At 42.4% G+C, this 16,941-nt stretch overlaps 1 protein-coding gene across 2 annotated transcripts in view; it reads right to left on the bottom strand.

Annotated features, from left to right (window-relative positions):
• Positions 1–14,381, bottom strand: part of CLVS2 (clavesin 2) — a 54,748-nt gene extending 40,367 nt beyond the window's left edge. Inside the window, exons 1-3 of one of the 2 annotated variants that reach the window (XM_048844651.2) lie at positions 13,819–14,381; positions 12,375–12,748; positions 1,171–1,345 (exon numbers count right to left, since the gene is read on the bottom strand). In XM_048844651.2, coding sequence (XP_048700608.1) covers positions 1,171–1,345; positions 12,375–12,748; positions 13,819–13,854 — 585 coding nt within the window. In that variant the 5' untranslated portion in view covers positions 13,855–14,381. Of the gene's footprint in view, positions 1–1,170; positions 1,346–12,374 lie in introns of both variants that reach the window. The other variant, XM_048844652.2, reaches the window with a different exon arrangement.
• Positions 14,382–16,941: the final 2,560 nt, after the last annotated feature.

Raw genomic sequence — 16,941 nt, 5'->3', positions numbered from 1 at the left:
ATGCTGATTGATATTGCAAAATAAAAATCACATACTAAATCCAAACTTTCCAAAAACAAGAGGAAAACTCCCACACAAATAAAACACACACGGTGCCCTTAGTCTCTCAAATACCTTGTGCCACAGAGTCACTTTATGTGATTTCTGTTCAAAGCATAACAACCCAACCTGCATCTTTGCTCTTTGTCCTCGCAGCCCAGCTTACACACAGACTGTTCATTTTAGCTCACTGTTTCATATATGGGGCTTGACTGTCCTCTCACTTACACTGTTGCATTCCAGTCAAGACCAGGGAGCTCCACCAGAGTAAGTGAGGGGAAAATCAGGATCACTGTCTATCAGCTCTCACCATTCACCAATGTGGTAGTAGACTGAGCTCCGGTTAAGGCATTTCAAGAATTAGATCAAAACTTGACCCAGCACTACACAGTTCCTGCAAAGCTAGCAATATCCAAGTGAGTAAAATGCAAAGATAAGGTTGTTCTTTTGTTTTATACAAGTAATGAAAATGTTTAAATAATTAAAATCAGAAAAAAACAAAGAAAAGGAATATATGGCCTTATAAAAGCAAAGCACACTGCCACAAGGGTGAATCATAGGTATTTTTCCATAAAGATTCCTGCTTACGTTCAAGGGAGCAATTATTTCACAGATTACAGTTTTTCATTTTAACAATCATTAAAGACCACAGAAAACAACTGGCAGTTGTGTAGTATCCTTCACGAGGTCTCTGGGCCAAGTATAATGCTCTAAAATGATCAGCATCTATAGCAGCTGTAAATTACAGTAAATATTTAGGGTCTCAATTCTCCAATGCGCCGAGCACTTTGGATCCTGATCCAAAAAATACTTAAGCACCTGCTTAACTTTAAGCCAGGGCACAGTCCCAGTGAAGTCAGATGTGAAACCAGAGTGCCCTGCACCTTGCAGGACCAAGTACTAGGGCATGATTCTACTGCCGTTGAAGTCAATGACAAAACTCCTGTTGTGGGAGCCAGGGCAGACCAAGAGTTCATTAGTCCTGTCTAAAATGATGAGGCAACCCGATTATCTCAAAAGGCGAAAATGTCCCTATTTTAAACAAATGTGCCTCTTTTGTTTGTTTTGAATATGCAGGTTTTCAACCTGGAGCCAAGGAAATAGAGTAAGGAGTGAAAAAGGAAACCTTACCTGAAGGCCTTCTATGGCTAATCTCAGCATGCTTGGTGTGAGTTTGGAGGCCTGCTTAAAGGTGAAGTTGCTCCAGTCTATAATCAAAACAAATCCATTCACTTGAAGTTCAGGGTCTTCAATCATGGCTTCTAAAGAAAGAAGTATGGCACGCAAAATATCCACCAGTGTGTACCTGTCGATAATAGAGGGTGAACTGGGTTAGGCTAACCAGAAGGGAATGATGAGGGCACGCAAAAACATGAGATAAAAAACTTCTAATCATTTCCTCTCATGTTATTTATCAAACGTAAACCAAAGGATGGATTTTGATTTTATATTTACCATATAGGTAACCTTGGATAAAATCAGCTATCAAATATAAGCAGCAAAAATATAAACTGCCAAAACAAATGTAAATTTTCCCATAGAAAGTGACAACCTTCTGATCTGCTTAATTATTTTCCCATTTATCAAATGTATACACTGTAAGATCTGTGCAACTTCTATTGTTTTAAGATCATAGCTGCATGGAAGATCATTACAGTCCGACACTACAAACATGCACCCAATGTTCCCTGGCATAACTTTCCAAAGGTAGAGATTACAACTCCCCAGTCTTCAACTGCTAACAAAAGGGAATTTCAACACCTCTCTCTCTCATTATTGTTTACTCTCAGATCCATAAAGTACACTGTAGAATTTTCAAAGCACAACAAAAGAGTCTCTTCATGAAAACAAAAAAAGAAACACACCACTGCTTTGGAACATCTCTGGTTAAAGGCAATGTCAGCCTATTAAGATTTAATTAATCACCTTCTGAGTACTTTTACCCCCTAGCAAGGCAGTTTCAATACTCAGTTTAGAATCTGATGATCATTTTCTTCTGCTACGGTCCACATTAAATTTTAGTACAGAGAGATTGCACAATGTGTGCACGCTGCATCTAGAAATAGAATATAATGATGTATTTCACACACACATAAATATAAAGATTCCTATATAAATAAACATGCAATAGAAATGATAATTCCATGCTGGTCTCACCACCTAAATTTGGTCTCTCTGAGTCACAGCCTAGTATGGCCTACAAAAACTGTGGACTTTCCAGAGTAGGCTGCTAGGGGGTTCTTCCCTTGTAATTATTCTGCCAGCTGAACAATACTGGTAAAGGCCCCAGGTCTGCAAAGAGATCTGCTAGCAAACCAAAAAACAAATGGGAAAATGGTAAGCATGTTTCATGAAAATTTCTGAAAGAAATTAAACATTATTCATTTAATTCAATTGTTTTCATGATTTTTTTTATTTTGAAAAATTTTCATTTTGAAATCTTTCATGTTGTTTTGTCGAGATAAATCCCACTCTCTATTATATGTTAAAACTTTCCCTCCTTTTTTCCACGCTGGTAAAAAGCGGGCATGGTAATAAGAGAAATCTGGGGAAAAAAACAATTTCTCTCTCTCACTTTATTACTTGCTCTTTCTTTACTTCCACTGGAAATTTTTAAAAGGGGAAAAGTGGAATTGCCTTATAATTTCCAAATGAAAGATTGCAAAAGGTGAAATTTTTCAATTTTGCCAAAAAAAAATATTTTTTTTGACAAAAAGTTTCCATAAAATGAAATTTTCCATGGGGGAGGGGGAGAGGCAGTCTTTGAAACTCCATTTTTTGATGCAAAATGGTCAAAAACATTTCGACCAGCTATTCATGGACTCTTACACCCCTACGTGTCCTCTTGGAGTCAGTGGGGCCCTGCATGACCATAGGAGCTGACTACAGCAGATCCCTTTGCAGGGCTGAGACTTTCAGCATTCCACAGCCACCCATAACTGGCCACTTTCCAGAAGCTGAGCGATAGACTCCACCCAGCCTAACTGCCATATCATAGACTATCCGGGTTGGAAGAGACCTCAGGAGGTCATCTAGTCCAACCCCCTGCTCAAAGCAGGGCCAATCCCCAATTTTTGCCCCGATCCCTAAATGCCCCCCTCAAGGATTGAACTCACAATACTGCGTTTAGCAGGCCAATGCTCAAACCACTGAGCTATCTGTCCGTCCGTCCTGTTCAGTCAAAGAGGAAACATTTAAAAATAAAAACGGAACCTGAGTTGTCAGCTGTATCCCAAAGCTCAGTATAAACCACAGAGTAGACCAAGCACCAAGTTTTTACCACCATGTCATCAAATCCTGTGTGTCAGATAGACAGACAGATAGATAGATATATGTATATGTTAATCTGAGACATCATGCATCTTCCTATGTAGTTGTCTCCTAACCCACCACTGGAAAGGGGTGCAGGACACCCAATCAAAGTGGTCTTGAAAACACCCAGTACGGTCTATATTGCACTGTTGGTAGCACAAGCACTATAAAAGACTCCCACTTTTTTTCTACTGTAGAAGCAGCTGCAGCTCCCTTGTTTGGGAGCATGAGAGCTCCACTTTGACAGAGTGTCCCGCACTCCTTTCCAGTGGTGGGGAATGGAAGAGGCACAGGCATACTCTTCCACGGGCACACTAACTTGTATTAGGGATGATCAGAAAAGTTAAAATTTTGATGAAAAAGAGAAAATATTCCATGAAAATGTTCACCAAAAAGGTTATCTGACTAGCTGTAGTACATAAGGTATTTAAAGATGGCTAGGGCATCTCTCTCTTCCGTTGGGGCCAGGCACTGGGATTATGCCATCCTTAAAATGGTAGGCACCCTTTTGGTTTACGCAATCCCACGTGAATGTGGGCAGCTCATTTACATTAAATGCCAAGATGCTGCCCAAGTCCCCAGTGGGCTGAGCTGGGTTTGCGGAGATTTGTTTTCATTCAGGGGGACAGACAACATTTCTTCTGAACACATTAGTCCATTACAAAGCAAGTCTGTCAGGGATCCAGAATGCCACATATATATTGTTTGCTGGATCAGACCCTTAAGCTATCATGACACAGAGAGTGAAATCCTGACCCTGCTAAAGTCAATGACAAAATTCCCATTGACTTTAATGGAGTCAGGATTTCACCCCTAGTGTTGAAGGAGCGGTGATTCTACAGGGCTAGATTCTGATACCCTTACTCACATTCTATAGTACCTTATTCCACAAAAAGGTCCCATTAAGGTGGTACTCAATGGGAGTATGAGTCTCAGAATTTGGCCTATAAAACTTATAATTTCATGGTTCTCAGCTGAAAAAGGCAAGGATTTCTCCCTCCCATGAAGAAGAACAATGATAGAACTACCAGAAAATGCTTTCACTTGCTATCAGGAGAAGACACCCAATTTATCCATGAAATAAAATAAATCAAGTTAGAACCATTCAGGAACTTGTCCATGTTTTAAAAACAAACAAACAAACAAAACACCACCTTGATAGGAAATTAGCTGAAAATAAGAGATAATCAAAATGCCAGGGTAAGACAGTTTATCTATACTGGGCTTTCTTTCTTGATTTTGCTATATTACTTAAGTCAGCTACATTGCTGAAAATCACAAAAGAAAGAAAAATCCATTATGGGCAGTGCTTAGTTTTTGCTGGGCTGAACTCTGGCATCTGTGAGCTTGGCAGTTCATAACCCCAGCACCCCCTGGGCTATCAGCCAGCAGCTGCCACTCTCTGACACCCAGCTCTGAAGGCAGCACCGCCCCCAGCAGCCGGGCAGAAGTAAGGGTGGCACTACACCATACCACGCCATAGTTCTGTGCTGCTGCTGGCAGCGATACTGCCTACAGAGCTGGGTGCCCAGCCAGTGCCACTGCTCTCTGGCCGCCCAGCTTGAGCCCTGGCACCTCTTTCATTACAAATTAAGCACCGATTATAGGCCACTTAACACAGCTTTTACTCTGAGCAAATGCTGAGGCTACCCACAAATCTAAATCCAACATGATAGAGGAAACCTTAGGTGTTGCAAATTGCAAGTTGTGTATTAAAGTCAAAGCAGAAAAGCTCTATAAAATGAAATACGAATAAAGGAGCTATATTACAGTTGTTACATAGCAGAGAGTTATTTGCATAAAGCTTCATCTCTAGTCCACTCTACACAATACATGGGACCTATGTAAACTGAAGTCCTGTCACAGGCTTGTGACAGACTTGTCCTGCTATATGATGAACCATAACACATGTTCCATTCTCATCTGGACTTGAAGTGTGTGTGACTGTGGTTGGTAGAAAATTACTTGCCACTGAGACATGCAATTTTTTTTAAAAACTGGATACCTATAATCATGCAGCTACATACCCAGTAGCCAATAACAAACTAATTCAAGTCCCATGCAACAACATTCTATCTTTGCATATTTCCTAACATTTTCCAGGGACTTATTAGGAAATGTAATGGAATGTAGAGCTGGATAACTATTTTGTAGTTGTTAGTCAAATCATTGGATGAATAACCTGCCGCCCCCCCATCCAGTTTTCAACCACCTCAAAAGCTAGTCAAATATTCTTGTTCCATACATTCTTCAATCCATAATGCAATATTTGTGGACTAATTTACCTGGGCAGCTCTAGAAGATGTATTATGGAGTAACCATTAGTAGCTCCATAGTTAAGATTGCAACATTGTTTCCATTTAAAAAGGAATTTTGAATCCTCTCTAAATCTGAACAGCTTGAAAACTGTTAGGCCAGTTCAGGGGCCCAGGTAGAGTTTGTGGTGCACCTCAGAGGCCATTTGATCAAGCAGTTCCTGAGACAGAGCCCTCCAAAATGAACTGTTTAAGTATTGCTAACCTAAAATGTGTTTATCATGGGATTACATTTATTTTGACCTTCTCTCTCTCTAATTTCATTTACCCTCTTTTTATCCTCTCTCCTTATTCCAATCTTTCTTCAGTCTCCTCTATTCATTGCAGATTGATAAATACACACACGTTCATTCCTTACAGCCCCACCCCTTTCCTGTTTTATGTTTTCCCTTTATTAATTGTTGTCTCTTTCCTGACCACTCCTTTTCTTTCTTGATTCTCTCTTTTTCTTTCTCCCTTTCCTCCCTATTGCTTGCCTACTCTCTCCTTTTCTTGTCATCGCCCCAATCAATGCTTCTTCCTCCCCAGATCTTATGAAAAAACCCTTGACTTTGGTGCCGCACTGGTCAAGCATTGTTCAAAAACAGGTGCACTAGTCTAAATGTATTAAGCTCTATTTATATAAAAAATTGACATCAAAAGTATTATATAAAGAGATGCAAAAAGAAAGCTAACTAATGGGAATTTTGAGACTTGGCTGATATTTTAGTGTTCTGCGCACCCCCAATTTTACAATTTTTTTATATACAATTTCTTTGATTTCCTTGGATTTATAAAAGCCTCAGTAGGTGCCCATCCTACCCCCTGGGTTGTACTGCTAAGATCCATGTGCAGTGTTCAGATAACTTTCAGTTTAACTAGAGAAATGTCACAAAGCAAAAACGAAAAGTAGCATCAACTGCAAGCATTAGCACAAAATATAACCGGAACGAGATGAGATTTGTTGCAGTTGCTAGTTGTTAACTACTGCCATTGTACAGCATGAAAGAAAGAAGCCATCATTTTATTCCATCTATCTGTACTGTTACAGCCATTGGCCAGCTCAGTGTGCGTGCTAAGTAGCATGTGCCCATTCTTCACAGCAAGACCCAAAGACTCCAGCAGATTAAGTCATTTTGACCTCCAGGCCTTTCAGCTTTCAGGGTGTTTGTTTATTGAGGGGACATTGAGTGCTTTATTTTCCTCTGACCCCAGTTTTCCAATTACTGCGACAGTGGTTTCAGGTGAGCAATGTGCATTGTGTCTGATTTGCTATGATGTATGGCTTTACAATAACCTAGAGCTAACCTGCACCCCACTGCTGGAGAAATAAATCCTGTTTTATTAATGGCTGACTTCAGTCACATTTTTCATATAGCCTCTCACATGACATACAGTAGCTAGTAGTGTGTAACTAATTCTTTTAAATAATCTAGAATTCACTAGTAACTGTATTTATTGCCTCCTATTTATACAACCATGATTTATACAACTGTTTATACAATACTGATACGTTTTTCTAGGCTAAAAGTAACAAAGCTGGAAACAGGTGATCATGTACTGAATGAACACTGTGGGCTAGGTTCACAAAAAGCATCACAACGTCCAATTTTTAGGCACCTAGGCTTTATGTGCAATGAATGGAGAGAGACAGATACCTAAGAATATAATTCAAAAAACAAGCAAGCTAGGCAGCTCCTTGCCTAAGCCAACCAATGGGAGATGCTGAGGAGAGGGGTGTGTCCTAAGCTTCACTCCCTCACAGAATTCAGCACCTACATATAGGCTGGAAGGAAGCAGCTCTCTTGGCATGGGATTCTCAGATGTGAACCCTTGCTTAGAATTAGGTGCATATGGCATTTTTTGCAAGAAGTTGGGGTGGGGTGGAGAGGAGGAGGAAGAAGAGCAACCATCCTGTGCCCTGGCTTCATCCTCATGCAACAACTGAAGCTAGAAAGAAGACAGCTAGATCACTGGTGGCAGAAGTCTTATGTCAAATCAAATCACCTATGTCAGATGTTTTTAACATCTTATGCCAGAGTTATGTGGGAAGCAAAGCAGAGTTTCTTTGCCTTTACCATAGCATCTGTCAAATCTTGCATCAGCTAATTCCCATTTGTTTTGAATAGCAGACAGTCTGGTTCCTCTGAGATATCGTATTAGCTCTATGGCTGACCTGAGTCCCTACCATTATGAGGAAACTGTGTGTGGATTCAGTCTGCTTCTGTGGATGCAAAGTGGTCTCCACTTGAGTTTAGGTCAGTGTAGCTTCCTGAGGTACTAGATGTGTTGGGAATATAATCATACCACAACCTTTTAGAATCATGTCCACCCTGGCTGGTGAAGGCTTCCATTAAAGAAGCTCTTGTAAAGTCACTGCTCCAAAAAAAAATCACTTCATTCTGGCAGCCTCTAGCATCTAGTATCTCGTTAACCAACAATGGTAGATAATTTTAGAAGGTTTTGGCAAAACAACTCAACTACAAGAGATGCCTCAGATCTCCTTGACTCTTGTCAATCTGGGTACAGGTGTGGGTACTGACAAAAGAGGAGACCTCATAAAAGTCAGCTAAAGTTAAAAATCTTTTGTTTTATGTCTATTGTGTTAGCACCCAGAAGCCGCAATCAAGATCAAAAAGCCTACTGTGTTAGACGTTGTACAAAGCATAGGAAAGTATAGCTTTTGCCCCAAAGATCTTACAGCTTTGATCTTTTGGATTTGCCATTAATACCCAGAGTAACAAACTTCTATTATAGTGTTTTCATTAATTATAATTCATATTTTAAAAAAATATATTATTTCACACATAGACTGACCTTAATATCCAAGTAGTGTTACTATTTATTTGCATAATTATTTTGACATTTTGTTCAACTCATCGCTTCAAAAATCTACTTGCTAACTCATCTGGTGACTAGGGAGTCGCAGAGTAGGATGAGCCCTTAATGTTTGAGGAATTTAAGCTGCCATTTAAAAAAGTTTCTAACCCATGTGGTTGTGAAAACAGCCTTTTGAATGTGAACCCGTGCAGTGTCTTGTTCCTGAGTCCTCAACAGACCACTCCAGTGTCTTTGATTCAGCTTATAGATTTCCCCAGGGGACAGCAGAGTAAAATTAACAAGTCTGGTCAATTTCACCGCTGATATTCAGAACCCTGCAGACAGCTGTGAAACTGACAGGAATAATGCCAATTTTATTCTGCCATTCTTGGGAAAGCTCTGAGTGATAGTTGAAGCAAACATTAGTGGTAGTTATCTAGGAAGATATTCCAAAATACCCACAAAGGGTAGTGGAGGATGAGGATACAAAAAAAAAAAAAAAAAAGCCCTCACCCACTGCAATAGCCAGAAAATTTTTGGAAGGAGTAAGATAATAGAGATCCTTGCTCCCAACAATCAAAAGGCTATGCTTGGGGGGTGCGGGAGGAGAAGACAATCTCCCTTCCAGCAACCAGTTGGAAGCATAAAATAGATAAATTATACACCTATTATCCAAATGTAATCATATACCTCATATTAATCAGAAGTTAATATGAAAGATTGAGCCCTATGTACAACCCAGGCACAGCCCCTGGTAGGAATCCCATCACCTTTTCCCTACCCAACTGCTGAGAGAGGTGTTGGACTGCTCACTAAGACATTCCCCTTAACATGCACTAGAACCTCACCCCATCTTTTTTATAGGTTTCTGGTTTAGTCTTTCAGACTGTAGGGCATTTGGTAGAGTTTTCAGGCCCTGCTTTAATTTAGTGAATGTAATGTCTTGTTTGGCACATGGGCTTGTTTTCTCATAGGAATGTTTTGTTTTGTTCTTTTCCTATTCCTAAGTCCTTTAATTGGTTTGATGGTAATTGGAACTATATAAATGACTGTTGATGCTATATAAATCCTCTGGTCTGTGGCTGTTATTCATTTAAAAAAAACAATTGTCACTTTTTAGTTGGAACTGTTAATATGTTGGCTATAATAAATTGTACACATATGATAAATTATATTTATTGGCTTGTAGCGCACTGTTAATTTAGTCAAGAAAGTATGCAGGAAATTTACTGATTGAACAGAAGCTTTTGAAAAGTTTTGTTATAAGTAAAAAGCACACTGGTTTGCGTACTGTTAACGCATTTAGGGCTTAATCAATGTGAGAGACGGGTGCATAGCACCACTCAGGATCAGGCACTAAATGAATATCAGGTCAGCTGCATTCGTGGGGAGGCAGTGCAGTCCCTTGGATGGGATACTCGCCTGGGAGTCAGGAAATCTAAGTTTTATTCCCAGATCTGCCACTGACCTGCTGTGTGACCTTCAGCAAGTCAATTCCCCTTTCTGTACCTTTGTTCTCCTCCCTTTGTCTGTCTTATCCCTGTGGACAAATAACTCTCTCTTTAGGGCAAGGACAGTGGGATTCCAATCTCAGCTGGGGTATCTCAGTCACACTACGACTGTAATATAAATAATAACGTGTTCAGTTAAACTTACATAAAATTGTAATTATGTTTTGTCTTTTTAATATTCTCCCAGATGATCTCATGTAATTTAAATCAAATAAGAACACATCTCACTATTAATACAGGAGAATAAACCTACTCTTGCCACATTAAAAACAAGTGATTAACAAGTGCTATTTTTTTGTACTTTGACTAAGAACTAGTGCTCTGCGTATTTCCACATAAAACTTATTTTACCAGAGTGCAATTATGAAGAAGAAAATTGATCATACTCGAGACAGGCCAGACTAGATTGGTGAGAGAATTTCATCATAGCAGAAGTACAACTTCAAAAAGATGTCTAACTTGTCATGTCCTTCCACTTATTCCTGTCATTTTGCTCTTTCTTTTAGGATATTACCAGCTTCTTAATTTAAGAAAAGGCTTGAGGTTGTCGTTACAGGGTAAGGAGCTATAGTGTTGTAACTATTTATTATTATTTTTGTGGCAGTGCCTGATCCTGCAACCTTTGCACACATCAATAGTACTTGCTCTCTTGGGTAACCTTAGTGATTTTAATGAGATTACTCGCAGGAGTATAGTTTGCAGGAGTGGGCCATAAATAGTTCGCACCTAAGGAATCCATGAATAGATCTGTATTGAAAGTTAAACAATGTTTAAACTGCCTGTAATTTGAAGGCTATAGGTGATCCACCAATAACAGAAGGAAATTATGTATAGCATCCCCAGTGATGCATTTTTAAACCAATTTTCCCCCCCCACAGAACACGCTGCCCGTTGCTCACATACCCGGCCTTGATAATAATACACAGCACTTGCATGAGCTCACTAAGCCATCCTCACGCCAGAACGGACCACAATCAGTTTTAGGGCCCTTGGAGCCTCATTCAGTTTTGAAACCTTGCGGCAAAAAACTTGTATAAAGACCCCTCCCATCTCACTGATAATTTCACCAAGGAGACCGTCAGATGCAGAGTAGGAGAGGTGAAGGGAAGAGATGTTTAACATCAGTCTGACACATACATAATTAGATGGTTCAGTAACTAATCTTGCCTTCTCTGGCTGAGGAAAAGTAGTCAGAGCCTGAGCTTCATGTGCGTCCAGACTTTTCAGTTCCTCTTCAGAAATGGGAATTAGCCCTGAGCTGGAAGAGCATTGTGGGTATTACTGATATGCAAATGAGCACTACCAAGCAGCCCTCTCTTTCATTACTTGAGATGTATTGTGTGCTTAAGCAAAAGGAGCTGAGACAAGATCTAATAAATATTTGTCAGGCCAGTTGGACAAATTATCTGTTTTGCCTCTTTTAAATGCATCATTATTTCAGCTGGGGAAGAGGCAGAGGAATGTAAATCAAGGAGCATGTCCTTTGCCTAATCCATCAATAAGGGAAAAAGGAGTCCCTATCCTCCGCCCTGAATATACAGGGCAGTGCACAGAGGGAGCTTTAAGTCAAATGTGTCATCGCTATTTCCTTTTTCCTGCTCCATGCTGCGGTCCAGTCCTGCTGTGTGTAAAGCAGGGTGTGTCCCTATTGCCCTCCCCATCATTCTGTAACTACTGGATTTCATCAGTGGTGGGGGGAGGTTTCAATCATAAAGTCATAAAGTTTAAGGCCAGAAGGGACCACCAGATCATCTCAACCTTCTGAATATCACAGGCCACCACCAACACTCAGCACCTACATGCTAAACTCAACAACTGAAATCAGACCAAAAGCATTACAGCCCAAAGGAGACTAGACTGTTCTGTGCCACAGGAGGGACTTAGGTGCACCAGTGTCCAAGGCCCCTGCAATGGCAGGGAAATGATTAAGGAAGATACACCCAGATGATCCTGGCACATGATCTGCACCCATACGCTGCAGAAGGTGATGGCCCGCCAATGTCACTACCAATCTGACCTGGGGGAAAATTCCTTACAGGTACCACATATGGTGATCAGTTAGACCCTGAGCACATGAGCCAGCCAAGCCCCTGAGAGAGAGAATGCTTGGTGCCATCTCACAGCCTTTGCTCGCCCTGTCCAAAGTCTCATCTCTAGCTGTGGCCATTCCTGATGCTTCAGAGGAAGGAGATACAACTACCACCACCCCAAAAAACCCCAGAATACACTGGGAGGAAGAGTCCCTTCCTGACCCTGGCTGGTGGCCGGCTGAAACCCTGAAGCATGAGCTTTTAGGACCATAAGATATGCAGTCCAATGGCGGTGGGTGGGTTAATGAATGAGTGCGTCTCAGCCAGGTGGGAAGGGGCATGTGTTAGAGTCTGGGCTCAGTATTTACCTGCTCTGGTCCCAGTTGGCAGCAAACAGGACCAGGATCTTCCTTCCATAGTGGTCAAGGTTGGCCAGCCCGCCGGGGAAGCCATCCTTCAGTGCCTGCTTGATGCCAGGGTCAGTGGCCTTGAAGCTCTTGAACATGTCCAGGTTCTGCTGCCGGTACTCAAAGTACTGAGCCAGCAGGCGGAATGCCTCGAAGTGCTGAAATTTCCTGGCTCTCAGGAAGCGTAGAATGAAGGCATCATCTGTGCGGAGGAAGCCAATGTCTGGCCGAGTGATCACCATGTCCCGCACCTCCTGGATGTCCTGGTGCAGGGTATCCGGGTTCTCATTCAGCTCCAGCCGGGCTTTCTCCAGCGTCTCTGGGGACAGACCTGCCTGCAAATGAGTCATAGTGCTGCTCCCTCCTCTGTCGCTGCTAACTGTGCTCCTTTCCCTTATAGGATGCACCCCCACACAACCCCAAAAGGCTGATGCAGTTGTTCCTTAGAGCATGTACCCCCCTCCCTAAATCTCCCCACAACCTGCTGCTCCTCTTCCTTGTAGAATGTATCCCCTAACCCCAGCAACCTGCTGCTCCTGTCCCTTATGAGACCCCTCTTCCACCTGGCAAATAACCTTTCCCCCAGAACCCCAATAGCCTGATGCTGCAGTCACTGTAGAGAGAAAAGCCAATATAACAATAACACCACGCCACACACAAACACCCTATTGCTGCAAATCACTATGGAAAGAAGCCCAGCAACAGCTAGTAATAATAATTAATAAAGTGGATCCCCAGCAGAGTTTCCAGGAAGGGGGGAGGGTTCTTTCCCCCAGAAGACCCAAGTTTGCCCCTTTGGTTAAGTAGGCATTTTATCGGTGTAATAAAAAGCTGCAGTTGTGGTGGTTTTTTAAGAGCCACATGATCACAGAGAGCGAGTCCAAAAAGCAGGATGAAGGACTACCTCTGGATTTGGGATGAGGTTTTTATCCCTCCCCCGTGCAAACAGTGATCTCACCCCTGATGCTGCAGTCACTAGAGAAACAACACCAATAATAATAAATAATAATAATAATAAATAAATAAATAGATTAAATAAAGGTGGTGCCTCAAACTGAGAGTTCCCGGTAGAGGTTGCTTTCCAAAAGAAGGACCAGTTATTTAAGACCAAGGTCTGCCATGGTTAAGAGGCATTTTTCTTTGATTTAAAAAGAAAAGGAAAAAAAGCTACATGTCGTTCGTTTGCTGGTCTATATTTAAAGATCCTCTTGAGCGCAGACAAGGACTCCAGAAAAAAAACTGCCTATGGCTTGGGGTGGGCTTTTTCCTTCTCCCCACCTACGTACACAGCGATCTCAGATGGTACCCGCAGGATCTGGTGCTGGTTGTTGTATTTCCCCCACCCCCGCTCTATTATTTTATTTATTTTTCTTTTTTTTTATCTCAGCCAGGTCTTCCCACGCACCGCACGCCGCCTTGGAGGGACTGGTCTCCAGCCCATCCTCCTCCTTCTCCCGGACGGCTGAATTCAATCGCTTTGCAAAACGCACAGTACTTAGCAGCAAGGAAAAAAGGGCTGGGAAGACAGCTCGCCAGGCAAACAAAAACCTAGGCAATGCGGCACCTCCCGGCATCCATCAGCAACAGCAGCTCCTCTCGCCGGCCAGCCCGGAGCTAGGCAGCTGGGAGGAGAGGCAGAGTCGCCGAGCCCGGAGCCCAGGACCTGCCCAGGGGACGCGGCGGAGCCCAGCTGGTGTCTGGCCGGGGCGATGCTGCGGCTCCGTTTGCAGAGAGCGCGGGCTCCGCGCCGCCGCCTTTGTGTTGGGCTGGAGCAAGCCGGCGGCTTCTTGTGCGGCTGCTGCGGCTCTGCCTCGTGTTCAGTGCGCGGCTGCTGGCAGGTTTGCGTCAATCAGGGCTCCCTAGGCGGCTGCTGCCGGTGACTCCAGCTCAGATCAGCCCCTCTCTCGCTCACGCCCTTCCCCCTGCTTGCTGTCCGCGGGAGAAAGAGAAAAACCCACAGAGCAGCCCCCAGATCGCTCCAGCCCATCCCCCCGGTTCCCCCCTGCACCTGCTCCCCTGCCCCTCCTTGGGCCACCAGCAGGCCTCTTGCAATGGAATATTTATATTTCGGCAGCTGAGAAACGCCCCCCTGCCCTCCCTTTCCCCCAACCCATCTAGTCCTTCCCACTCTTTTGTGTACAGAGAGCCGAACTGCAGTGGAATTAGCAGCTATTGTTGATTTCGATTCATATTGACACTCATTAGTGTCTAGTTCCTACAGGAACCATCCCTCTTCTAAATGCATTTGAGATACTAAAAAAAAAAACAAAACAACCCCCACACATCGGTGGCTTTGGGTTATTAAAAACGCCTTTGCGGCAGGAAAGTTTAGAAGAGAAATCCAGAACTACTTGGCAGTGTGTATGGGATGGAGAAAGGGGGTTCAGCAATGGTAAATTACAGCAGCCCCTGTGACCCTCTAATTGTAAATTCTTTAATTCAGACACACACAACTGCTCGGGAAACCATTGACCCTTTGTGGAGAATGATCCTTGCTTGTTCTCAGCCTAAAAGTGACTTCTGATGTATTTGGAAAGTTCAGTAAAATTCAGATTGGCCAGTTTTGAGACATTTGAACATAGTTTTCTGTTAAGATTTTTTTTCAATGATGATTTGCACTCTGACAACTCAAACACGGCTTCTTTTGACTGTGGTTTTCTGATTATAGAAATACACAGAAAAACCACAATCCCAAATTAGGCCTCAATCCTGCAAATGCAAATCTCTTTGAATCCTTTCAGATTACTGACATTTCTAAAATTAAACACATGCATATATCTTTGTAGGATCAAGTCCTGGTTGCAGGGCCAGAATTTTGTTTTTCTTCTTTATCTGGCTGTTTCTTTTGGTTTTATACTCCAGTTATACTCACTCCTTTTTGGTTGAGTTTTCTGAAAACAGAAATGTTAAGGGAAAAGAGCCTCCATTTAATTAAAATAAATAAAACTCCCAGTTTTCCTTGAGCTACAGGCCATTCCTCTTTGAATTCATTATATTACAAAGGAATACTCTGCTTCTTAAAATTGGATTTAGCCCTTAGTGAAGACTACTGTCTTTCCCTGGTGTCTTTCACCATGAGCTTGCACTTCTTACTCAGGCTAAACTCCTAGCTCTAGCTCCTTAGCATTGCAACACCTAACTCAATTCCCAGCCCTTAGTTAGGTGCTGTAGCTCCCTACACAATGCACAGGCAGGTTAGATGCCTATGAATGGGATCCACAAAAGCCAGCAGGATGAGCATGGATTTGCCTAAATTAGCCAATAGAAAATGCTAAAGAGAAGGGTGTGGTCTAAGGCCTCTTTCCTCAAAGGAACAGCCGTGTTAGTCTGTATTCGCAAAAAGAAAAGGAGTACTTGTGGCACCTTAGAGACTAACCAATTTATTTGAGCATGAGCTTTCGTGAGCTACAGCTCACTAAGCTCATGCTCAAATAAATTGGTTAGTCTCTAAGGTGCCACAAGTACTCCTTTTCTTTTTCCTCAAAGGAAGTTAGGTGCATAAATCGGGGTTGGAAGAAAACTCCTCCCTCTGCTTGGACTACACAGCTATGAACCCTCTCCTGGAGTTAGTTGCCAAAGTCCTTTTTTGCAACAAAACAAAAACACACAAAAACAGACAAACAAAAAAAACCCCAAAGAAGTAGATGCACCCTTCTAACCTTTAGCCTATCAGTTAGAGCACTCCCTTAGGCTGTAGAAGACCCAAATTCAAGTCCCTGTTCCAATGACTACTTACACAAAGTGGAACAGTTTCAAAAGGAGAGACTGAGAGGACATAGCCCAATAGCTTGTGCACTCAGCTAAGAGGGGGAACTATGGGTTCATATCCAGTCTCCACATCTGGCAGAGATAATAATTGAACCTGGTTCTCCCACATGCGGGTGACTATACTAACCACTAAGCTACAACTTATAAGGAGGTATTAGTACTTCCTCTTCCTATGCCATTTTGTGCAAGGTTTGATCGGTTAGCCTCTAAACACACCTACTGTATTGGGCCACAGTTAGGATAGATAAGGAATGCCTAGTTTGAGGATCCCACCAGGGTTTAGGAGTGAGCTAGTTGTCCAGGCAACAGGACTGAGGTGCCTATGTGCATGCCCAGCTGCAGATGTTTAGGTACTTAAGGGACTTTAGCAGCAACTTAGGCTCCTAGGGATTTTAGGCACCTACCTGGTTAAGTAGCAGCTATGCCACGGTTTTGAGGAGCTACATTTTGGACTTGGGTGCCTAAATCCCTTTGTGAATCTAGCCCCCCACTGAAGCTAATGTGAGCTTTGCTTGAGAAAGGAGTGCATGACTGGGCCCTTAGTATGCAAATAAAGTTTATTAAGCTTTAAAAGTCATTGAGTGTGCATGAAAGACTACAACACGTACATAGTTCTTTTACCCAATCCAATATTACACTGTTTTCTTTGCAAGATTATCCAGTTAAAAATCCAAAACTTAAAGAAGTACAAAGGCAAAAGAGGAAAAGCAATGGAAAGGATGGTAAGGGCAAGGAGAGAGGCCCAGACCTACGAAAGGTG

The sequence above is a fragment of the Caretta caretta genome, chromosome 3, assembly GCF_965140235.1.
Source record: "Caretta caretta isolate rCarCar2 chromosome 3, rCarCar1.hap1, whole genome shotgun sequence".
In the NCBI taxonomy this organism is placed as follows: domain Eukaryota; kingdom Metazoa; phylum Chordata; order Testudines; family Cheloniidae; genus Caretta; species Caretta caretta.
Note: the sequence above shows the minus strand (reverse complement) of the source record. Positions and strands in the feature narration are given on the sequence as shown.